The sequence below is a fragment of the Muntiacus reevesi genome, chromosome 1 (genome assembly GCF_963930625.1).
Source record: "Muntiacus reevesi chromosome 1, mMunRee1.1, whole genome shotgun sequence".
NCBI classification, from domain to species: domain Eukaryota; kingdom Metazoa; phylum Chordata; class Mammalia; order Artiodactyla; family Cervidae; genus Muntiacus; species Muntiacus reevesi.
This window is the reverse complement of record NC_089249.1, coordinates 128645308-128670653: the sequence shown is the minus strand read 5'-3', so window position 1 is coordinate 128670653 and position 25346 is coordinate 128645308. Positions and strand designations below refer to the sequence as shown.

The 25346-nt window shown below is 39.8% G+C and overlaps 1 protein-coding gene across 5 annotated transcripts in view; it reads left to right on the top strand.

The window, feature by feature from the left end:
• Positions 1–25346, top strand: part of ST6GALNAC3 (ST6 N-acetylgalactosaminide alpha-2,6-sialyltransferase 3) — a 614185-nt gene that overhangs the window by 234467 nt on the left and 354372 nt on the right. For all 5 annotated transcript variants that reach the window (XM_065910820.1, XM_065910807.1, XM_065910829.1 and 2 more), the window contains exon 2: positions 16223–16417. In XM_065910820.1, coding sequence (XP_065766892.1) covers positions 16223–16417 — 195 coding nt within the window. The remainder of the gene's footprint in view (positions 1–16222; positions 16418–25346) is intronic.

Sequence of the window (25346 nt, the reverse complement as noted above, 5' to 3'; positions counted from 1 at the left end):
TGACGAGGCAGTAGAAAGGCTAGAGGAACTGTTTGAAAGGAGGTAAAGTTTTTTAGAGTGTGAAGACAGATTTTTTTTTTTTTTTGGCTTTGTTTTGTTGTGGGTTTTTTTAACCCCTGAACTGAATTTTTGGATAGAAGTAATTACGCCAATGTATGGAGCTATCAAAAAGCATAGGGCCTTTCAAGAAGCACAGGATGCTTACTGTAGCCAAAGTATGAAGAATAGACTTTGGAATCCTGAGAGCTAGGCTGGACACACAGTCACATGTCAGGTCATAGAGGGGTTTGTATGTCATGCTAAGCCACTGGGCTTTACTTACCATACAAGCAACTTCTCACCTAAACAGAAAAGGACAAGCCTAGAACTAAAATGGTTGAAACAACTTACCTTGGTTTGTGGAGTTCTTGGTTGCATAGAAAAGAGAGGAAATCTATTCAAATGCAAAAAAATGCATTTGAAAACCCAAAAAATGATGTATATTGAATAAGAATTTTTATAATTGGTGGATAATGGAGAGGTGAGAGTTCTAGTGAAATATACCATTAGAAAGCATGTTAAATCAAGTCCCAGAAGAAGCACATGGTGTTGAAATGTTGCAGGCCGAAGCACCCTGGGGCAAATTTTATCCCTTACATAGCAAGTTCTAAAGCAGCAGAGACAGGTTCAGAGTTTCTGGACCCCAAATAGAACACTTACCTTTTTTCCTGAAAGTCAACATAAATATTTGATAACATTTCCCTTTCTGTGAAGGGGCCCTCTCTCAGTGGGAGTGGTATGTGGTATCCCTCAGGAAAGCAGATTTATTTGTTTTCTTAAGCTTTTCTTTATGTCCCAGAGGTGGATTCTAAAAGCTCCTAAAGTATTTTGATTTTGAATTCTCACAGAAGTATTTTTTCCTTCACAGTAATTCAATATAAAAGGCAATAAAAGTGATATATTCAGAAGTATTCAGGACCCGCTATCAGTGTCACACGGGAATAAACTATCTTGCCACTTGCTCATCCCACAGGAGAAAAGACTCACAATTCACATACAGGAAATATTGCATGTATTTGCCTCCGTTTTGCTTGTATTGTCTGCTCTGCTGAAAGGCAGATTTTTTTGCAGATAAAAGCCGCCCTGTCTTGCTGAACTGTTCATCTGTTTTGCTCAGGAAGAAAAGGCTTTGTTAAAATCAAGAGCAAAGCCCGATGTGCAAAATATCGCCTAAAAATAACAAATCACAGAAAAATGTCAAAATATGCTGACTATGGTCCAACTTCATGCTTTGGGAAATTATCGAACAAAATCAGCAAATATTGTTTTTTTAAAGTGAACAGGAATGATGTGTTTTCTAAGCACCATCCTAGTCATTGGTGGTTAGGTGGTTAGAGAGCAGACAAGCGCATGGAGGTGGCCTTGCCCTTGTAACTGACTTTTTGTTGTTTATTCGCTGAGTCATGGCCAACTCTTTGTGACCCCATGAACAGTAGCCCACCAGGCTCCTCGGTCCATGGAATTTCCCAGGCAAGAATATTGGAGTGAGTTGTCATTTTCTCCAGGGGATCTTCCTGACCCAAGGATTGAACCCAAGTCTCCTGCATTGGAAGGTGGATTCTCTACTATCTCAGCCGCCAGGGAAGTCCTGTAGCTGACTGAGACTAGTAGACATGTGGTTAGAGAAGATGATCTGTGCCACACTCAGGCAGGCCTCCAGAACTGTTTCCAGATTCCTCATGTGTTTTGGAGGAAGGCTGCTGGCTTGGCTGCTTTTGCGAGTGGTGAAGCACTGGTGAACATGAGAGGTAGAGCTTTGGTTTTTTAAGAGTCCATTGTCCTGCAGGAAGAGAGATGTTAAGCTAGTCATTCCAACAGTGAACAGAGACACTTAGTAAATAGGAAGTTCAGTGTTAGGGATGGTGGTAAACCCTTTAGGGGTTGTGAAAGTTTAATTATTGGGACCTAATTCTGTAAAAGAATACCCACCTAGGCAGGGTCTTGGGCACCAGAGCTGAAATTTTAGTTTAGCTATTAAGATCTAGCACAGTCTTACCTCTCATCCACTGAATCTGCTTCTAAATCTGGGGAAATGGCATTTGTCTCTTCACAACTATTTATTGGTAATTCTTTTCCTGAAACTACCATGGTGTATATTTTTATGATAATGTTTACTGAATAAATCTGAATATTTGGCTCATAGAACTAATCTCCAGAGAAACCTCATCTTTAATGCAGTCACTTATAAGATACAGTGGAGAAGGAAATGGCAACCCACTCCAGTACTCTTGCCTGGAAAATTCCATGGATAGAGGAGCCTGGTAGGCTACCGGTCATGGGGTCACAAAGAGTTAGACACGACTGAGTGACTTCATTTTCTTTCTTTCTATAGTTCCTTTTGGAGAGGGAACTGGCAATCCATTCCAGTGTTCTTGCCTGGAGAATCCCAAGGATGGAGGGGCCTGGTGGGCTGCAGTCTATGGGGTTGCAAAGAGTCGGACACGATTAAGCAACTAACACATACACACACATAAGATACAAAAACAGATATTTTTTTCTTATTTTAATAAATATACATAGAATTTAAAATGTTCAGACTCTCTTTGCTTTGATATCAAGTTTTCAACAAAATAACTCAGTGGACATTTAAAATTCCTGTTGAGAGGGCCAGGGCTCAGTGGAAGTGGTTTGGCCAGGGGTGTTAACCTGATAGTGTCCATATACATGTGAAAGACTGAACCTGATCCTATTCTATACAACTGGGTCAAATTACATGGAAACTTCTTTTCAGACAAGGGTTAAAAAGGAAATAATCTCTTTTGCTGCAAACTTTTTCTCAGCAGGTACAAAATAGCTGCAATCAGGTAGGCTTTGGTAAGTGACAGCTGCTATCTACCAAGTTGAAAGTTCACAAATTCTCACCGCATTTCTATTTCAATTACGTAGACACCAGGTTCAATTTTCAAGTGTCTGAAGGCGTGCCTAACTCTGATAAGAAATGGGCCTGGACACAGAGTGGGGGCCTTGTGCAGAGCTGTGCTGCAGACCTTCCTTGAACTGACATCAGTTTTGATCAGTCAGGGTCCCTGGTCATCATTACAGTGTCATTAGACTTGACCACCAGCTAGTTTCCTAAAAATAGTCTGTCATACAGGTGAGGAAATCAAGACCTAGAGAGGATAACAATCATATCTGTGGTCACGTGGGTTATAGACTATCAAGACATAGCCTCTGATCTTAAGTTGCTACCTGTTTTGTGCCACAGAGGTAAATATACCAGACTGATTTATTAGCATTGCTACTGCCTGGATCATTGTGTTGAAAGGGTTTTGAATTTGCATCCTTACTCAGGGAGAAATGATACTATGGTTGATTAGTAATGTCTGTCTGGGGAAAAAGAATGTGGAGGCATAGTATGCTATATATTTGCAGAATTTGGTTGAATGATGAAGGTTGCCTGGTAATTAAATAATTAAATAATTAAATAACATAATTCATGATGAATTATCTTCATGAATTATGCCTCAGAAAAAAGTGCTCTGAAATCTTCAAGGGTGGTCAGGATCATTTTGGAAGAGATGATCTTTTGGGTTTGGTCTCAAAGAATAAGTATCAGTTTTCTGACAGAGGCTTGCCTTGTGGCTCAGACAGTAAAGAATCTACCTGCGATGGGGGAGTCCTGGGTTCATTCCCTGGGTGGGGCAGATCCCCTGGAAAAGGGAATGGCTACCCACTCCAGGGTTCTGGCCTGAAGAATTCCATTGAGAGAGGAGCCTGGCAGGCTACTCAGACATGACTGAGTGACTTTTTCTTTCTTTCACTTTCACTTTTCTGACAGAGAAAGCAAACAAGACATTCCATGGAAAAATGACAGCTTGTGTAGGGGACTGGTATGTGGAGAACAGAAGGAAATTAACGATCATTTATTGCCTGCTATGTGCTCAGTCCTAAGCTTGGTCCTTTATGTGTTTTCTCATTATTTGATTTTCATAATGATTCTATGATTTTATAGATGAGGAACAAGGCCAAAGAAAATTAAGATGCCCCATGTTATGTAGCTACTAAGCAGAGGTGAGATTTTAAGTACTGGCACTCCAAAGTGACTTTAATGGCAGCTACTCAGAAGCGCACTGTAGATGAGGAAGAGAAGGTATCATTAGTTTGGATTTGTACTACTGCTATCGAATTTGAGTTACCTCAGATGTCCAAATAGAGATAGCTAGTAGGTTATAGGAAATACAGCACTGACTGATCTGGTTATGATAAAAAATATATCAGGAACTCACTGATGACAGACATTGTGCATAACAATGGAGGTCTTTCTGCCTTTGCTATTTTAGCACAGGAAACTATAAGTAATAAACTAATAGACTTTATGTTTCATGAGCAATTCAAATGACTGTCAATGCAATGTTAATGTTAAATCCAGAATTGATAGGAAACCTGTCTTACTTAGAAATTCGAATGTTCATGGCACAGTACTATTTATTATCATAGTGAAACTTATGCTCTGGCAAAACTCTATTTCTGTTCATAAAAAGACTGTTTAATATGTATGCATTCCTCTGCCAGGGTTCAACTTTGACCTCCAAGAGCATTCTTTAAAGAGATACTAGGAGGTGCAACAGTTGATATCGGTGCATGGAGATGGGGCCCATATGCAGATGTGTGCAGGGTAGTCTAAACATTTTCCAAAAAAGAAGGTAATTTTTTATTCTTTTAACTTGTGCAATCTGGATAAGAGGAAGAAAAAAAGCCCTTGGGCATTTTTACATTTGTGAATTCCAGTGTCCTGGGAAGTTCCAGGATTCTGTCAGACTCTGTGGATTTGTGGTTATGCTTCCTTTAGAGTTTAGAGTGAGGGACAGGTGTTTAAAATAGTCCAAGCTCCATTCCTGGTTCTCTTTGTTCCCTAGGATGACGATGATGATAACAATGACACCGGTAACAGCAATACCAGCATTGCTCAGTCGCTCAGTCATGTCCGACTCTTTGTGACCCCATGGACTATAGCCTGCCGGGCTCCTCTGTCCATGGGATTCACCTGTCAAGAATACTGGAGTGGGTTGCCCTTTCCTTCTCCAGGGAATACCACCATATTTCATTTATTTAAAAATATCTTTCTATTTTTTTTTGCGTCTCTGAAAATGAACAGAGTCTTATACACAGTACCTTGCATTTGCTATTTGCCTGCAATAAAGTTTAATTCATCCAGTTGGGATTTGTGTGTTGTTTCAGATGATCATCTGGGGACACTACCATCCAGAGACCACTTTAAATTGAATTATTTACTGACTTTTTCCTTGAATCACAGTGGTAGTGTGAACTTGTATCAGAAGGCTGCTTGAGAACCTGACTGTGGTTCAGGTTTTTGGGGGAGATTATTTTTCCTTTCTGTCTTCTTGCTGTGCCTTTTGGATGGCATCTTTATTTCTAGAATATTCTAACTTGAAAGGAATAGCACTTTGGTGTCCGCTCCCACCTTGATTTCCTTTCTCAACATATTTAGAGTAATATTGTGATGAACAATGGATGGTGTCTTAGATCTGATGAGATACTCTAACAATAAAAGCTAGCATGTGTTAAAGCACTTTCCTCTTGCCAGGCAGTGCTGTAATGCCCTTCATATGTAGTAACTCATTTAAACCTTCAACAATCACATTAGGCAGGTGCTATCCACCCCCGCCCCCGCCAATTTCATGTAAGAAAACAGAAGCACAAACAGGTTATACAGCGTGCCCAAGGTTACCTATATTGGCTCGTTTGGTGTGACTTGACCACCCTGAGTCTACAGATAGGCTGCTGGTGAGAATCTAATTTCATCCCTATAAGGTTCCTGGCGCAGTAGCTGGCACTTGCTGAGCACACAGCTAACAGTTGCAAGTCCCCGCTCTCAGAAAATGGGCCAGTGTCCTTATTAGAAGGACAGGCTACTCTTTTGTTATTCACTTCTCACTCTATGATGTGGGATTCCAGCTTTAAGCATTTTCCTCGGACAAGAGCCGGTTTTCTTAAAAATGTGAATTATTGGAAGTCTTTTCTTTATGTGTTGTAAAAAGGATGTTGCTCTAAGCAGATATGTGAGTTCTATCAGAACTTTGAAGCAATGCTCATCGAAAAGTCCAGTTTAACAAGGACAAGAATTCTTCCCTCTTAATATTCCCCCATCCTAGTGTTCCTCCCTTGTCTCCTCTCTATGCCCACATCAAATCTACACAGATAGTTTTAAGTAAAGTGAATTATGAAGAAGAAAGAAAGCAAAAATTTGTGGGTTTTCCCCTCATTTTTCCCCCTAATGATCCTAAACTATAACTTTTTGGATGATTTACTGCCTATATTTAGAAGAGAATAACTTTGAATCCATCCATCCTTTCTTCACTCTTTTATTCTTTTTTTTTCTTCAACAAATATGTGCTACTCATTCTTTTAAATTCAAGACACTGTGTTTTATGCTGCCTGAATGAAAGATGTTTCTCAGACTTTGTTCACACCCTCGAGGAATTTTTATAAACAGAATTATAGAAAAATCATTCCCCCTCCCTTCCTCACTCTGCATTTCTGCTAATCTCTTTCTTCTATCTTCTTTCATTACCCAACCCACCATTATTTATGAACTGGGAGTCAGGGAGAAATAGAGAGCTTTAGGAAGATTATATGATTTAGGCTGAGTTATACTTGAACTTGTGGAGATGGGGGTGGTAGAACACAGCAGGGAAACAGTGGGGAGCAGTCCAGACAAAATCACAGGAGCTGGCTAGCCAAGGGGCGTTGGAGCATAGTGAGAAGTCCAGCTGGAAACAGGAAGGGAATGAAAGGACAGATGGGAGATGAAACTTTCAAGCATCCGACCATCCCATCTTATTTCACTGGCTATGTGGAGAATCATGTGAGGTAGTAAGTCTGAAAGTGCTTAAAGGTAAGTGCTGTATACTGTAATGCCATATAGATTCATCCTTGTCATTCTAATCTTTATCATGATGCTTCTGGGCAGGACCCCTGCCCTAATGACATTAGGACCACCAGAATTTATCCTTATGCTCCTCTTCTGTGTCCTAAACACAAAATGAGAATTGGATTCTAAAAGACAAACTCAGTGGTTTAACAGTGAAAGATGCCAAGCTGATGTTTATAGAAACCTATTAAGGTGAATGAAGACTATGTGTTGGCTGAGAATAAAACAAAAACATTTGGTCTGCTGACCTAATTATCTTCATCACCCCTGGTTAGTTAGCACCTCTCTTAACTCAACAGAATGCCAGGGGATAGGGAGAGAATAGCAGGTAGACTGGAACATATTTCTTCTATAAGTACAAAGATTTAAGGAAAAAAACACAACTTTAGGTTCATTTGCCCCAATCTCTGATGCTCTCACCGTGAGAACCAGCCTTTTGGATTAAATCTCTCTATGTCTCTCTGTACAGCCACACTGAGAGATTTTGGTTGCTGGGTCCTTCATTTTACATATTCAGTATCCATCTTCACTTCTGTTGTGTTTCTGAAGAACTTTGATTTCTTTCTCTATATGAAAGGATATATGCTGAAGCAATATTTTAATATGAAGAAGCAAAATGATATAAAACTGGTTTTATATACTTTTACAAAATAAACTCAGTGAATGTAGCCATGATTGTTTTCATTTGATATTATAGCATTTGAAAATCAAATTAGGCCAGAAAACCTAAATACCCTCCTCAGATAAAATAAGAAAAATGTGCAGGCATATTGAAAACTCATTGACATTTTTCATTAGATTTTAAAATAAGTGTTAGAAAGTTCAGTGTGATGTCCTAACATGCCATCTGATACTCATAATGTTCATGTTAACTTGAACTTCTCTATAGGCTTCCCTGGTAGCTCAGCTGATAAAGAATCCACATGCAATGCAGAAGACCCTGGTTTGCTTCCTGGGTTGAGAAGATACACTGGAGAAAGAATAGGCTGCCCACTCCAGTATTCTTGGGCTTCCCTGGTGGCTCAGACAGTAAAGAATCTGCCTGCAATGCAGGAGACCTGGGTTTGATCCCTGGGTTGGGAAGATCCCATGGAGAAGAGAATGGCAGCCCACTCCAGTATTTTTACCTGCAGAATCTCATGGACAGAGGAGTCTAGCCGTCTACAGTCAATGGGGTCACAAAGAGTCAGACACAGCTGAGCAACTAAGCACAGCACATAGTGTTTGAAGCTGCAGGAAGTTTCCTTTGGAAAAAAAAAAACAAATCCCTGAAGAGATTTTCAGTCAGTTCAGTTCAGTCACTCAGTCGTATCTGACTCTTTGCGACCCCATGAACCGCAGCACGCCAGGCCTCCCTGTCCGTCACCAACTCCTGGAGTTTACCCAAACTGATGTCCATTGAGTTGGTGATGCCATCTAACCATCTCATCCTCTGTCATCCCCTTCTCTTCCTGCCTTCAATCTTTCCCAACATCAGGGTCTTTTCAAATGAGTCAGCTTTTCACATCAGGTGGCCAAAATATTGGAGTTTCAGCTTCAACATTAGTCCTTCCAATGAACACCCAGGACTGATCTCCTTTAGGATGGACTGGTTGGATCTCCTTGCAGTCCAAGGGACTCTCAAGAGTCTTCTCCAACACCACAGTTCAAAAGCATCAATTCTTTGGTGCCCAGCTTTCTTTATAGTCCACCTCTCACATCCATACATACCCACTGGAAAAACCATAGCCTTGACTAGACAGGCCTTTGTTGGAAAAGTAATGTCTCTGCTTTTTATATGCTGTCTAGGTTGGTCATAACTTTCCTTTCAAGGAGTAAGCATCTTTTAGTTTCATGGCTGCAATCACCATCTGCAGAGATTTTGGAGCCCCCAGAAATAAAGTCAGCCACTGTTTCCACTGTTTCCCCATCTATTTGCCATGAAGTAGTGGGACTGGATGCCATGATCTTAGTTTTCTGAATGTTGAGCTTTAAGCCAACTTTGTCACTCTCCTCTTTCACTTTCATCAAGAGGCGCTTTAGTTCTTTTTCACTCTCTGCCACAAGGGTGGTGTCATCTGCATATCTGAGGTTATTGATATTTCTCCCAACAATCTTGATTACAGTTTGTGCTTCATCCAGCCCAGTGTTTCTCATGATGTACTCTGCATATAAGTTAAATAAGAAGGGTGACAATATACAGCCTTGATGTACTCCTTTTCCTATTTGGAACCAGTCTGTTGTTTCATGCCCAGTTCCAATTGTTTCTTCCTGACCTACATATGGGTTTCTCAAGAGGTAGGTCAGGGGGTCTGGTATTCCCATCTCTTTCAGAATTTTCCACAGTTTATTGTGATCCACACAGTCAAAGGCTTTGGCATAGTCAATAAAGCAGAAATAGAATTTTGGCCACCCGTAATTTTCCTAGCATTTTCCATAGAATAGTTTATGACAGTGGGGATGCCCATGAGAACTCTACTGCTTTGGTTTTTGTTGATTGGATTTGTATTTCTTATTGGACTGTACCCATGTCTGAAAGTGACATGTTGATGTAGCTCCACATTCTTAAAGTAGCTCACCATATTGAAGATATTCTACAACTTTAAAAAAACCCACTTTAATGATTTGAATTTATTAACTTATATATTTATGTGTACATTTATTTAAAGAAACCACCAATATTTTGCTGTTTGGCTTCATCTTCATTGAATAAAAAGATTATGGAATTGTGGAGCTGAGAAGGGCAGAGATACCCATTCAGTCATGTTGGTTCCTGTAGACTTCTTTTTTTTTTTTCCTGTAGACTTCTTGAATTAAGACTCCACACTATTGATTGACTAAGGGTACCTAATATTCTCTAGCACAAGTGGAAGAATAATTGCTTTATTTTCCCTTAGAGCTAATGAATGGTCCCTTGTAGTTGTATTTTTAATACTGGGATTAGAGCCAGAATTAAATTTGTCCACAAATTACTGATTTTAAAATAAATATAATTGCCATGCTTCAGATCAGTCTCTTAATTTTCCATATGAATTAGGTATTTTGCTTATTGACAAAATGTATTACAAACTCTGCTTATGGTTAGTACCAGTTTTTAAAATTTCTGAACCAATCCTATAAGAGTGTTCCTCTTGGTATGAATAACAATTAACAACTTAGTTAATTTATACAGTAAAAGACAGACTCTAGAGTCAGAATATCTGAGTTCCGTAGCTGTCTTTACTATTTTCTTGCTCTGTGACCTTGGACACATTACTCAACCTCTCTATATCTCTATTTCTTAGTCTAGAAGGTAGGGATTACAGAACTATTTCTTCAACTAATAACACTCATTAAATGTTATCTTCTGTTAAGTTTATGATGGTTATTCACCCATGTCTGCTATGTCTGGACTTCATTCCCATTGACTCTTCTAGGAAAAGAAAAGCCAGTCACTGAAAGTAATAATTGCAGTTTTCATATTGAGAATTTTTCATGTCTATTAGTGATAGACACTATTAGTGTCTATCTAGATAGAAGAAGTAGTCCATTGTTGCCTTTTTTCATTCATTGTTGTCTTTCCTGAAGGGTCTTTCCAGCCTGTCCATTCACTTACTACACCACCTCCAGAGTGAGCTTTCCATGATCAAGTCTGACCTCTCTATCCCACACTTAGACCCCTTCTTCAGAGTCTATAGTGCAAGTGCAGACTCTCTGCATGATGTATAACTTCCTCTAACCAAATCCCTCCCTACTTTTTTTCACTCTTCTGCCTTCTCCAGAGCTTGCTCTCAAAATGTATTGCTTTTTCCTATCACATTTTCTTCATTAGCCTCCTGGTTTCTGATGTGCTGCTTATTCTCCCCTGGTGACCTTGTTTGACATTCACTACTCTCTTCTTGATGACCTCAGTGATTCTATTACCAGCTAGCTACCTAAGGCTGCCCTTGATAAGCTCCTGTGTGGACTCCACCAGTCTAGGATTGTCCACTTTTTCTTTTTACCCTCTTTTTCTTGTCCCCCACAACATATGAGTGAGATTTCCCCAGAGTTCACCATAGTTTAACAGTCAGGATCCAGTTTGTTGATTCAATAAATAAAATGAAACAAATGAAGGTTTTATTTATATACCCTAAGCTTTGCTAGTTCATCCTTATACAAAAGGGATGAAGCTTTGTTGCATTCAGGGAGACCAGATTTGGAGCTTGGCCAATGGCATAAGGTAGAATTACACTGAATATATAGCTTCTTATACAGGAAAAAAAATTGTATTTGATAAGTCACAAATAAGCAATGAGTAGGTTCCCATCACTGTGTGAGGTTACTGAGTAATGGTATAAATAATACAATTGACACTGTGTTTCATACTTATTATTGAGTAAGTGATAGCATATGGACAAAAGTGTGCCATTTTACCACATAAGTAACTAATTCAGTCATTAAATAATACAGTTTAAGTAGAAAAATATAACTTTATACTGTTGTCTATCATTTACAGAAAATAAACCAAAAAAAATCTAGCAACCAACTAATCTAAAAGTTAAAGAGCATATTCTGTGGATAAAATCTGTGATAAAAAGAATAAAAACATAAAAATGCTAATATGGGTTGCAAAATTGCTAGGTCCAGATCTCTGCAATTGTTTTCTTCCTAAATCATGAATTCTCTGTGGGTTTTACTTTGAAATAGGTATTTCTGCTATAAAGTCTGATAAATGATATTCCTACTCTAAAGAGCAGGCAACTGGAATGCCACATTTTTGATGCATATTTTTGCAGCACAGAGGGGATTAAATTCTAAATGTCTCAGCTGTTAAAGGCCCCTTCAGACTTGTGCAAAAGAAGGAGAAAGTTTTCCATAAAGCAATTCATCAGATCTATTTGGGCATGGTGACATTCTCTCAGAACTTGCGTGGATGAGTTGTGTTGAATGTTCATGTGTCTGCAGCTGCTTGGGATATTTGAGAAAAAGGTATCTTTTGGCTCTTATCATGTGTTCCCATGGGCTAGCCTGTGCTCATCACTGGCTCATGTCCTCCAAGGACTTCACAGTTAGTGCTCATATTATAGTGACATCTTCCATTTTTGGGTGTTCACTAGGTTCCCCAACCTGTGCTTTGCTTTTTCCACCTATTATATCATTTAGTGTTCACTGTGTGAGCTTAGGGGAACGACTCATTAAATTTATATCTGTTTTCTACAGTGTGAAAAGTTTGTTGAACTGAATCTTATGCATTATTAACTTGACAAGTACTTACTGTTGCCTTCTCTTACCTAATTGTTGGTTGTTGAATCTGGGGGAATGCTCTGATTACTTCAATAAAGGCAGCAGTGATCAATTTCATAAACAAATCATTAGATGTAAAACACATGTGTAAACAAGTAGAGTCACTTGCTGACTGTTGATGGACTCAAAACAGTTAAAAGAAGAAGCAACTGATAGGATAGCTAAAATCAAACAACTGGAAACAAGTTGTGGTATGTTAACTGGCAATTTGTAATAAGATAAAGTGATGGATACATTTTCACTTGATTGGAAAGTGAAGAATACTTTAGAGTTATAAAACAGCACTTTATGCATTTATCTTTTCATTATCCTAATGTACGGGAAGTGGGACAAGTAAATGCATCTGACTTAATGCATTTAGTTTATTTTTTGTTATGATTTGAACCTTGTCCACTTCCTAGCATATCTCCTACTACATATCAAATGTATTCTTCTTATCGAATAACTTGCATGTTTCTGACCAAATTCAGGCCTTTAAAAAACTTCTGTGCCTTTGTCTAAACTGTTCCCTCTGCCTGGAATGCCCTTCTTATCTCCACTTGTCTAACTTCTCCTCATTCGTCAGGACTCCCTTTGAACATCACCCCTTCAGACAAGCATTCTTTAAATTGTTTCATGCATGGCTCCCCCCCTCTTCCTCTGGAGTACCACACCACCCTGTGCATACCCCATTTAATATATGATATTCGAATTTTCTGTTCACTTGCCAGATGCACTAAGTTGTGACTCTTTGCAAGCGTGGCCTGTCCATCTTCTGTAGTTTTATTTCTGCTTTTCAACACCTCGCCAAGTCTAAACAGAGTGTGGACTCAATGTGCAGTTGTGACTTGGAGTAAATATATTCATGTATATCATGGATGCACATCTCTGGTGGCTCAGCAATAAAGAATCCTCCTGCCAGTGCCTGTCAATGCAGGAGACATGGGTTCAATCCCTGGTCCAGGAAGATCCCCTGGAGAAGGAAATGGCAACCCACTCCAGTATTTTGCCTGGGAAATCCCATGGACAGAGGAGAGAGGAGGCAACAGTCCATGGGGTCGCAAAGAGTTGGACACGACTTAGCAACTACATGAGAACAACATATCCTGTTGGTATTTTGTAACTTCCCCAACTCCTATGTCCCTATAGAGACACACATACATATCCTCACTGCATTCTGGTGTGTGGAACTTTGAGTAGCCTCACTGGGGTTTTGTTTTAGCTGTTGAAACTCAAGGTCATGATCTGGCAGAAGGGACTACTAGAAGAATGCACTCCACATTAAGTCCTGTTGTCCTTGAGTCCAGAATATGCTTGTAGACCTTTTCTAGTGAACCATCAGGGTGTTTCATATTAGCACTATGGGAATGAGCTTATGTTAAACAAGAATATGGAAATATGTAGGAAGGCAAAGAATGAGGGTCAGACAATGCAACAGAATCGAGGCTGGAAGCCGGAGCCCTGAAGGAAGCCTGTCTGCCCACTGCAGACTGTGATGCAGGTCCAGCGCAGAGGAGTGAGTGTCTGCTTTCACTCCTCATTTGCCCGCTTCATCCTCTCTGTGCTCATTACTTGGTTCCCTTTGATAGAACATGGGAGACAGACATGGATTGCTAGGTAGCAGGCGTTTACAACTATGATTTCATTGCATTTTGAAGTTTCTCTCAAAATGGCTGATTTATTTTCCCCTCATGGGTGGATTATGTATGTGTTATTTTGTGACATCAGTGAATTCAGACAGGCCCTCCACGCTTTTGTCCTCTAACCCCAGCCATGCAGTGCAATGCGGCAGCTCAGAGACGCAGAGAGCCACGTTGGGCTCTGAAAGAGACAAAAGCACAAATCCCACCTGGTTTCCTTCAAAACAAGTTACTGGTTTGCAACAAACTACCGGACGGTGATAAAAAAGGTTCTTACCTGTTTACTTAATGGGTGACTGGCCCCTTTGCTTTTATTTAGCCATCTGTTCTGGTCTATGTCCCTTTAAACTTGTAAGATCCATCACCTCATTTAAGCTGTTACCTTGACACATTGCAATGTTGTGGACATAATGATCCCACAGAGGAACAAATTAAAACAGTTTTTCATGATTAGAAGGTTAAATGAGGTAAGGCTATGGTAGTAAGTAGTGAGATAAGGGGTTTTGAGGAAGCAGAACTCAAGGGACTTTCAGGTGATTGGAAAATTAGGCTGGCTAGACAGAGGGATGGATGGGGCTTTTACAAATTCTGGGAGCTGGGCAAGAGAGAAGTCTTCCTTTGGGTGTCTGACTTTCAAGCCTTATTCTGTTGCCCTTTCAGAGACTGTGACCACGGGCCCAGGGAGGATTCAGGGGCCAGCCTTGGGCTTCTTTTCTTCTTTGGGACATTCTGTGAGGAGTAAAAGGAAGCTGACTCTACCAGAAAGTGGCAAGCTAAAAACAACAGCACCACCAGCAAACATTCAGTCTTTCCCAGAAAGTTATTTGGTTTCCCTTAAGTTTGAAGAAGAGTCAAGGGCAAAGCCCCTTCTTCAGGAAGGAATATTTCATTGTGTCTTCACCCTGGAGAGAAGGCAGTGTGGTTCCTAACAACTGTCCTCAGCTCTCTTCTTTCTTCTTACTCTAGACTTGATTTTCTGCCTGACCCCATGATGACCCATTTGTCCTTGAGAACTAGGCCTTAGAAAGTCAAGCTCTTTGTCCACTTAACTCTCTTAAATCATTTCCTACCCTGACCACCCAGGCTTCTCCTGATACGATCAGTGTTATTGCAGCTACCTGAACTCAACATCTCAGGCATCTCTGGATTTTCTGTCTGGCACTTCTGTTCAGTCAAAAGCCAAGGTTTCTGTCTTCCACCTAAATTGAGTTGCTCATGTCTTTCCTCACCTTTTTATTCCCCCCTGCCACTGTTCTCACTTCCATCCTGCATTACTTCTGTCCTCGACAATTGGAATATCTCCTAACTAGTTGCTGCCTATGTTTGGTTTCACTCTGCTCCAAAGTGCCTCAAACACTGGTGACTGATTATAACATAACAGTCACATTTCAAAAATTAAATAACTAAACAAAAAATCTCCTTCAGTTTTCCGTCATCCAACAAACTCAGTAAAGACTTCTCACCTTGGTATCTGAGACAGTCTATAAAGTTATCATCTTTATTTTCAGCTTTTTCTTCTTCTCTGTGTCACAGTAAAACAAAATGCTATGTGGCTATGAATAACCTCATGTTTTCTTGCCTCCTTACTCTGTTCCCTCTTCCTAGAAAGCTCTGCTCACACATGTCTAGTGAAAAATGCATGCATTTTATCAAGTTTGAGCACAAATACAGCTCTCCTTTCCCCATGGCAGTCTGATGCAGTTACTCCTACTCTGATTTGATGACAAACCCATTTAGGGGATGTTCTTATGCTGCTTGATGTGGTTTTTTCCCTACTGTTAGCTTTTTTGAATCTTACTTTTGCATGTCCTATAGCACAAAGTTTCTTGCCTATAAAGGGTGCTAGATAAAGATACAGAATAATGCTTTATAATGAGACTGGGAATACCAGAATGCAAAATCCATTTATTCGTTCACACACATGTTTGTGGGTGCTTACAGTATGTATTGTGTAAAGACCTAGGATACAGGGCAATATGGCATAGTGCAGCTCAGTTCTCCAGAAACTCAAAATTACATGAAAGAAAAGTCATGTAAGGAATTATGCCATGAAAAATGCACAACAGGAGAAGGGCCTTCAAAGTACTGGAGTGGTGGGACTTCTTGCCTCTATTAGAGTAGATAGGTTGGTGGTGAGGGGACGATACTGAGGAGGAAAATGAACAGACAGGAAAGGCTTCCTATAGATCGGAAAGTCTGACTCGGGTTTTGAAAACTGCATAGGAGTCACTGAGGATGATAGGAAGGTAAGGCGAGATAGGAATGGGATGGAAATATAATCCATACTCAGTTTGTTTTCAGAGGCTCAGGGCATTAGGACAATCTGGGCACCAAATAATTGTTTTCTGTCTCCAAGTGAAACATTCTTTTTCTGAGACTGTTTTTGATTGAAAGTCATTCATTCTTCTTTTATTTTAATGTTTTGTAGAGAAAGTCTGTGATTGCAGTGAGCTTCATAGCAGCATTCCTGTTCCTGCTGGTGGTGCGCCTTGTAAATGAAGTGAATTTCCCATTGCTACTAAACTGCTTTGGACAACCTGGTGCGAAATGGATACCATTCTCCTATACATACAGGCGGCCCCTTCGAACTCACTATGGATACATAAATGTGAGGACGCAAGAGGTAAGACCTCAGAGGGTCACGTAGGGTTTGAGGGTGTCCGTGGTAACAACTTTTCTTTGGGCGCGAGGTGGCTTCCCATCACTGAACTTCCTCTATGGCCCAGTGAGCTTCTTTGGGTCCCTGACATTTCCTGTTTTTTCATTCTTAAACACTTTCTGACACATGTCTAAAGTCTGCTGCCCCCTCCTGCATCAGATCTTCTGATTCACTGGCTTCATGTGGAGTTGAGGAAGCAATTACTTGTTTTCCTGGTGGTTTGTGGCATAACATACATATCTTTCCATTTAGAAACTCTGATCAGCAGTCACCAGCTGGAGAAATGGCTGGCTTTATTTCCTGGAGGTCAGCTGGTTGGGGACAGCTCTTTGTAGAACTGCAAAGAGGCATTTATACTCTTTAAAACTCTGTAATCCTTAGACCTGGAGCTAGAAAAGGCCAAGCTGATTTAAAAATTCTCAGTGGCTGCAGAGATAATGGGATTTAAAGAGTTTCCAAATTTAAAGGGGTTAAAATCATTCAAATCCTATAATCACTGAACCTCTAAATCTTTGTAGCCCATTGGTGGTACAGAAGAGGATGGAGGTATATTGACAAGTAGAAAGTGCACACTGTGCTAGCATTTTTGCAAGCGAGGATTTGTGTCATGGAGTGAAGTAAAAATAAAAAACCTCACAAAATGTATGCAGTGTATAGAACTGATTAATATAATTGTTTTCACTATTTGTTTCCATGGAGTGGGATGTGTGAGATTAATAGTCATCGCTGCCAAGTCCAAGCCTTTGGAATTTGTTGGTGACAAAGGTACAAATCACGAGTGTGTCTACATCACTGGAAAGAATTTTGGATCAGATCCCACTGAAAGGTCATTTTTGCAAAAATACTAGAGAAGAGAATTACCCACAGAATGCAACTCCCATCCCAGGAATTATTCATAGCGTCAGTGAGGGATGTTGAAAACTGGCTTTGTCCATCCCCTTTTGTAGGCAATATCATGCCTGAGTCATTGCTTCTGGTTAATTTGATTCTTTGAAAATTGTTTCTATATATGCATGATTTATAGGCTTTTATTAGACTTTATAGTTAAAAAGAAAAAGGCACCATTAATAGCATATAAATTCTTGGAGCCTTGCTTGATATTTATCCTTTAATTGGCTTTGAATTAATTTTTTAAAGTGTCTATTGCTTGAATTTGTTGAATGTCCTAATAAATTGATTACTTATATAAAAATGTATCTCTTAGAGAATAGTTTGTTTCACTTTTGTCTTTTGTTTCTTTATTTCAGACTGTCATTTAATATTCTATAACTCTACTGGATTGTGTTAATCATTTCACAAGTGCCTCTCATGGGTAGAAAATGAAACATGTGACTGAACTGTCTCACAAATTACTCTCATGAGAGAAATCTCACCAAATATCAAAGAACCTTTCATTTGTTTATATAATAATGGATTGGATTTTGGAGTGTTAAGAGGAAAACTGACCTAGGGCTGCAATTATTTAATTACTCATATTAACTAGCCACTTTTGAAATTCTTTTGGTGTGATTTGTAATACAATGACTTTGCTACAAGATTTGATCATTATTTTGATCCTGTGAAGGTAATTTCTTGAGAGGGAACATGATTACTGGAAAGAGTTTTTAGACTACAGATGCACACAGGCATGATTTGAGTACTAGTTCTCATTTAGAAAAACAAGATCAACTAGCAAGTTATGGAAATGGCAACGCACGCCAGTATTCTTGCCTGGAAAGTCTCATGGACAGAAGAGCCTGGCGGGCTTCAGTCCATGGGGTTGCAAGAGTCGGACACGACTTAGTGACTAAACCACCACAGCAAGTTATTATGAGGATTAAATAGGACAAAGTACATGAAATGCCCAGTTCCAAACTGATATTCAATGAATGAATTTCTTTTGCTTGCTTTGTACTTATCAGTTATATCATGAAATGCCTAGTATGCACAACACCAAAATATAAAATTTTAGAGTATGAAATTTAAAATTTTAAGGAATCTGGATTCAAGGCAGTAAATAAATGAAGGGGTGAGTTCCTAGTATCATTAGAAATCAAAGTTTTGCAAATTTAAAACCACAATGAGAAGGAAGAAAAAAGCACAAGGAGGTGAATGCTCACTAAAAACCAGACTGACCAAAAAATCAAGAGTCTGACAATACCAAGTATTGGTGATGATGATGTGGAACAATAGGAACTCATATACTAGTAGAGGGAATAATTACTTTGGGAAAAACAGCTTCCCATTTTCTAGTAAAGGTGAAAATCTGCATATTCTACATCCCAGCATTTCTAATCATCCATGCATTCAGTTGAGACATGCATGAACACATGCAGTGGGAGGCATAGATGACATGTATAAGAGTATTATTCTAGAACCTGGACATATCTCTTAGTAGGAAAATGGTTAAATGGTTAAATCAATGGAAATGAGGAAATTGCAGCTATGTGTGACAACATGTGGGCTTCCCAGCTGGCGCTAGTGGTTAAGAACCCGCCTGTCACTGCTGGAGACCTAAGAGATGAAAGTTCGATCCCTGTGTCAGGAAGGTTCCCTGGAGAAGGGCATGAGAATCCACTCCAGTATCCTTGCCTGCAGAATCCATGGACAGAGGAGCCTGGCAGGCTACAGTTCATAAGGTCGCAAAGAGTTGGACACGACTGAAGTGGCTTAGCATGGGCACACATGACAACATGTATGGATCTTAGAAAAGCATAATTTTGAGCAAAAGATGCAAAAGTAAAAGCACACAAACCATGTGATTCAATTTATAAATCAGAGGAAGACTTAAAGCTAAGTGGTATTGTTTACGGAAAGGTATAGGAGGTGTTCTTGCCTGGAGAATCCCAGGGATGGGGTCGCACAGAGTCGGACACGACTGAAGTGAAGTGACTTAGCATAGGAGGTAAAAACTAAAAAGGGAAAAAAAGCAAGGGAATTATTGTATAAGTGAGAAGAGCAGTTACCTCTGAGAGAAACTTGTGGTTTGTGATTCATGTGAGTTTCTGAGATATCAGCAACACCCTATGTCTTGAATCAGCTGGAAGTTATATGTGGTTCACATTCTGAACATTTGTAAAATATGTCTTCGCATTGTATGCACTGTATATCTATTTTATAAAAAAAAGTTATTAAAAGCACATTTTGAGCCCAAGTAGGGTATTAATTGATGAAGAATCACACAAAATATTTCATCTACTTTAACAGCAAGAAATAAAAGAAAGAAAGAAAAGCAATGGTATATTAACCTATATAAAATAAACTAGAAATATTTGAAATAGGCACATTTCATTTTAAGCAAAAACTAGCATATATCCAGGTTATTTATTCCTCTAGCGTATGCAAGATAGAAAGGGAGGTCCTATGCTGAAACATTAGTGCAAGTAATAAGCAGAAAATTTTGCACGGAAGCTGAAAAACAATGTATAACACCCCAAAAGAATGACAGATTTTCCTCCAAACTCTAAGGCTAAATCAAGAGGAAGACAAAATTTGGTGACTCTTTACCTCCATCCTCGTTATTTCATCTTTCTCAAAATTCTTCTCTTCCTACCACAAGTCTTCATTCTCTTACTCCCAAATGCTCTGTGCATGGGTCCTCACCGAATAATGGCTTTAAGTGCAGGCCTTCCCAGAGATAGTTGCATTAATCTATTAGACTCAGAAAGAAAATTCTTCAGGAGTTTAAGTAATACAGCAAAAATGATAAGTGGTGGATTTTATGTTCTAGGGCAAATAGCTATAATAGTGGCCCTTGAATTTTGTTTCAAAGGTAACCACACACTCCTGTGTTCCTATTCACTCTATTCTAATCTGGAAAAAGAGTCAATGGCTATGGCTGAGCTGAGTTAAGTGGTGGCCAAGATGATCTATTTATTTCAAGATCTTGGTCCTTGAGGTTTTCTCAGAAGTTTCTCAGAAGAAAGCACATGCTTTCTAGACACCACCAGATGTCCAAGAATTTTTTGGACATGTTGACTTGCCAGCAATGATTTCCAGGCTCAGAGCAGCTGCAAGCATGACATTGTCAATGATGGTTTTATTGCCCAGTGTTTCAGTTGAATCAGACATTACTGCCACTAGACTAAGATTTTTAGAGCAGAAATGTTTACAGGAAAGGATGTCTCTCCACTACTGTCTAAATAAAGATGCGGGATGGGAGTGGCAGAATTAGGTTGAAGATTTTGTGGACACCAGAGAGCTGAGTTGCTTGGGAGCAAGCTGTGATTATTTTGTTATCTTTAAAAGTGAGCTGAGTTCTGGTCCTTTAGGCTTGGCACAAGTGGAAGTATAAGCTGTCTCATGAATCTATGACAATCTGTCATGAAGAACTCTCATATAGTAAATTATACCCAGTTGAAGCTTGGCTTCATTTGCTCAATTCACCTAGTTTTTGAACAATCTATTCCCCAAGGAAGTACAAGAAGTAGAAGTATAAAGAACACAAGAGAGAGAAATAGATGGACTTGCTTATATTTCATATGCTGTTGTTCAGTTGCTAAGCTGTGTCTGACCCTTTGTGACCCGTGGACTGCAGCGTGCCAGCCTTCCCTGTCCTTCACTATCTCCCAGATTTTGCTCAAACTCCACTGAGTCAGTGATGTTATCCAACCATCACATTTCGTGTGGTTGGAGTATTTTCTTTTACTGGTCCAGATCCATAAAAAAGGAATATGTAGTGAAAATTATGAGGGCCAGTCTAGAGGAGATAAATTGAAAGAATTAAAATACCCATCCCACAATAATAATGGCAGTCTAAATATTGGCTCCCATCTTTTGCCCTGTTCCCCTTCCCTTTCTTAATACAGTTAAGAAATATAAAGTTCTTATATTTGGGGAATGAGAAATCTTGAGAAGCAGGGTAACAAAATGAGTGTCAACTAACCTGGTGAGTGATGAAATTCAGGAAGCCCCTGCTGACCAGAGAACCCAGAATTCCTCATCAATACTTGTTTGAGCTGACAACCACCAAGAAGTAGTGCCATACTGAAGCTGAGACCAGGAAAGATTTAGATTTTACAATAGGTCCTATAGCTCCCCTGTGTCCCACCCCTACTTTAATCCCTGACCCCCGAGCTGCTCACACTTGCCCTCTCATGTCACTATTGATGAAGAATGCAACCTTCTATTTTAATAGGACTGAATTTGAGAAACTCCACCTATAGCTTTATGGCAGTTCCTGAATTATCATTTGACCTTGGACATAGCAAAAAGCATAAAACACCCATATGTGTTTCAAAAAGACATATCTATGCTTGTCAATATCATGGGAATTCTCCTCCTTAATGCAGATTTTACTGATTCATTTTGTGGCAGAATAAAAGGTATAAAAGACTAAGGGACTGCAGGGCTTGGTTACAGGTAATCATTGTTTCTCCCTGTTGAGATCATGGCAGATCTGGAGGAAAAGGAGGGAAATGAACTCTAGGCTAGATTCTTTTTGGAATCTCCAGACCATGGAATCTTGTCTTTTTGGTTGGTGACCTGATGTGAAGACATTGTTCAGAGAAAGCAACCTGTGAGGTATTTGCATTAACTACCAGATAAGAGAGTCAAGCTCTGGGGATCAATAGGATGCCACAGCCAGATCTTCCTGGTACTTGGGAGGAAGGTGACAGGTATCTCCTTCAGATCTGATAAGAGAGTCCTAACACACTAGAACTGCAGAGGATTTTAGGTGTTTGGGGAAGAATGCCTGTTCAGATGGTGCTAAAGATGCACCAAGTGAAGAGGAGCAGGATTTCTAGAACATAGCAATCAAGTCGTAGGGCTGTATATTGATTTAACAATTTAATGAGGCCGAAATATGTCTCTTTAAAAAATGAGGACATTTTAAAACCTCCAGTAGACTAAATAAGAATACATAGGATCAGTTGCTGTGACAGGCCATACTAGCCTAATTAAAGATGTGCATACCATATTGATGTTGTAATAGAATTTCCCAAATTGTGGTTATAGCAACAATTAAGAAACAGAGCTGACTTTCTTGGCAATAAAAGCACACACTCGACACAATCAAATAAATGTACACATGTAACTAAAGTTGACATGAATAGGCTTTCTGTTTTTGGGAATATGAGCTTTGGATTTTACAGAAGTATACTGAGAGCAATTATATGCAAATATATGTTCCAGAAGTTTAAAACTCATCAATTTAATTGTTAATTAAAATCTGAACATTGCATTTGTATAGCCGTAAAGTAAAATAACTTTCAACTATTAGATTGTTATAGAAAAGGAAACAACTAAATTAACATACAGCAAAGATGACTTCTTTGGTGTGTGCATATTGAATTTTTCATTTGGAAGATAATTTATCTTTTTCCTAAGTATAAGGACATATATTTATTAAGTGGAGAAAAGATTAAGTTTCCTAGTCTGGTTGTGAAATAGCAGCTCCCAAACAGTGGCTGATCTCAAGGCAATCTCAAGGGCACCACTGCCCAAGGAGAGGGTCAGACCTTGCTGTGGGTTATAATTCCAGGAGGCTTTGTTGGGGGGTGAGACACATGCATAGGGTAAGGATTTGGGTGGGATAGAGAAAGAAGAGAAAGCAGAGTTGGGGAAAAGAGCTAAAGCAGAAGGTCTGAAGGTGAACTGTCCATGTTCCTTCAGCTCCTACCACTCCCAATAGGCCAAGGGCTCTACACAGAAGCCGCAGTGAACTCATGTTTGCGCTAGGAATCCCCACCACCTCACACTGTGCATTCCTTTCTTACTTCCCTCTGGTTCCCTTACCCTTAGCTCTTACCTTCCAGCTCCCCATATTGTTTGGTTGGTTATGCAGTCTTGGAGTATTCATATCTTGGTCCTGATGCCACGAGAACTACATATAAGGTCGCTTTTAATAATGCTTCCTTCTGTGTACCCCTGACTTGAACATGGCACCCCATGCCTATGGGGCTCCTGGGATACTACTTTAGGCCTGCATGATTCTCTGACTTTCCAAAAGAAGGAAATCAGACACGTGTAGGGGTAATAAGCAGAGAAAGTAATGGCACCCCACTCCAGTACTCTTGCCTGGGAAATCCCGTGGACGGAGGAGCCTAGTGGGCTACAGTCCATGGGGTCACGAAGAGTCAGACTCGACCGAGCAACTTCACTTTCACTTTTCACTTTCATGCACTGGAGAAGGAAATGACAACCCACTCCAGTGTTGTTGCCTGGAGAATCCCAGGGACGGGAGCCTGGTGGGCTGCCGTCTATGGGGTCGCACGGAGTCAGACACAACTGCCGTGAGTTAGCGGGGCCAATAAGTAGGCCAATCGGCCTGGAATGCATTTTACTGTTGGGGATAGAAGATAGAGGATACAGTCACTGGGTAGTTATGATCTGGGGATGTAAATGGGATCCCTGGAAAAGGAAAACCTACACTCTTACTTGCAAAACAGTAATACATGTGTACAATTTATGCATTCATCTATATTCATGAACTAGTATATACAGATATACAGAAAATACATACATATTCACGTATATAAGGACAATGTTTGTCTTTAAGAAAGTCTTATGTTTGTCTTTAAGAAAGTCTTGTGACTTTCTTAAAGACAAACATACATAGACTATATGCTGCTGCTGCTAAGTCCCTTCAGTCGTGTCCGACCCTGTGTGACCCCATAGACGGCAGCCCGCCAGGCTTCCCCGTCCCTGGGATTCTCCAGGCAAGAACACTGGAGTGGGTTGCCATTTCCTTCTCCAATGCGTGAAAGTGAAAAGTGAAAGTGAAGTTGCTCAGCTATATAACTATATTACATAATAAAATGATTAATATATATAATTACCTGATTAAGTGTATGTAGTGCCTTTTATGCTTGCCACTGTTTCATTACAAAAACAATCCCTTAGCTTCTGGCTAAAGTGGGGAGCAGAAAATTCAGGCCAGTGTTTGACCAATGACGTGATGGTTCAAGGGGTGGACACATGGCCCCAGATGAACCATTCTTAACCCTTCCAAGAGTTTACTGTTCTTCTGTGTAACGCTGTGAGAAAGATGCTCTTTTCTTTTAGGGAAAGAGATGTTGAGATAAGACTGGCTGTCAGTGGCTGTGTTTCCTGGAGAGAATGAGACCAAGACATTGAGAGAAGCAGAGCTCAAGCAAGGGCCTGGACAGTACTCTAGTACTGAGACCAGCCGTTCTTGAAGCCTGCCCGCCCTCCTCTGTGGTTTGAGTGTGAAGCCAGTAAGTTCCTGCCTTTTGTCTGCAGGTTTGGGTTATGTTTGGGTCATCCACAACCGAAAGAGTCTAGCTGGTACATACATTATATGTGATAGATGTTTTACAGCAATAGAAACCAAACATTGTGAAACTCATCTTTCAACGAAGGGTTGCCTGGAGGATGTGAGGATCTATCCTTGCAAGCCCATACTCCAAACCTACTGGGAGGCTGAGCATAAGAAGAAATATCTGTCAGCCCATCAGTTGGTTCAGGTGTCCACAGAGATGCATACTGTATGTCACCCTGATCAGGGACATGTGTTTAGGAAATTAGCTTGTGCTTTTGAGGGAGAAGTGTGAAGCTCACAATTTCCCCAGATTGTGAAGCCAAAAAAATGGCCCAATAAGGTTCATTATTTACTGAATTTCTAGTCTTACTCAACTGATTAATCATATATTTTTATTGTAATTATTCAGATGAAATCTTCCGTATTGCTAAGAGACATAATCAGTCTAAACATTGATTTTCACTTTACAAATCACATCTGTTATTGAGGAAAGATCCAGTGTTATCATAGTTTTCAATGTAGTCATTGATTCCCCAGGAAGATAAAAGGGAATTTTATTCATTATCCTACCTTAGAAAGATGCCATCTGCCAATTGTGATGTTAACAGTCTTGAAAAAGGCTTATCAGGAATTCAAATATCAAACTGCCTCATTCGTGACAAGCAAAGAAAAACAAAGCAGGGTAGCCAC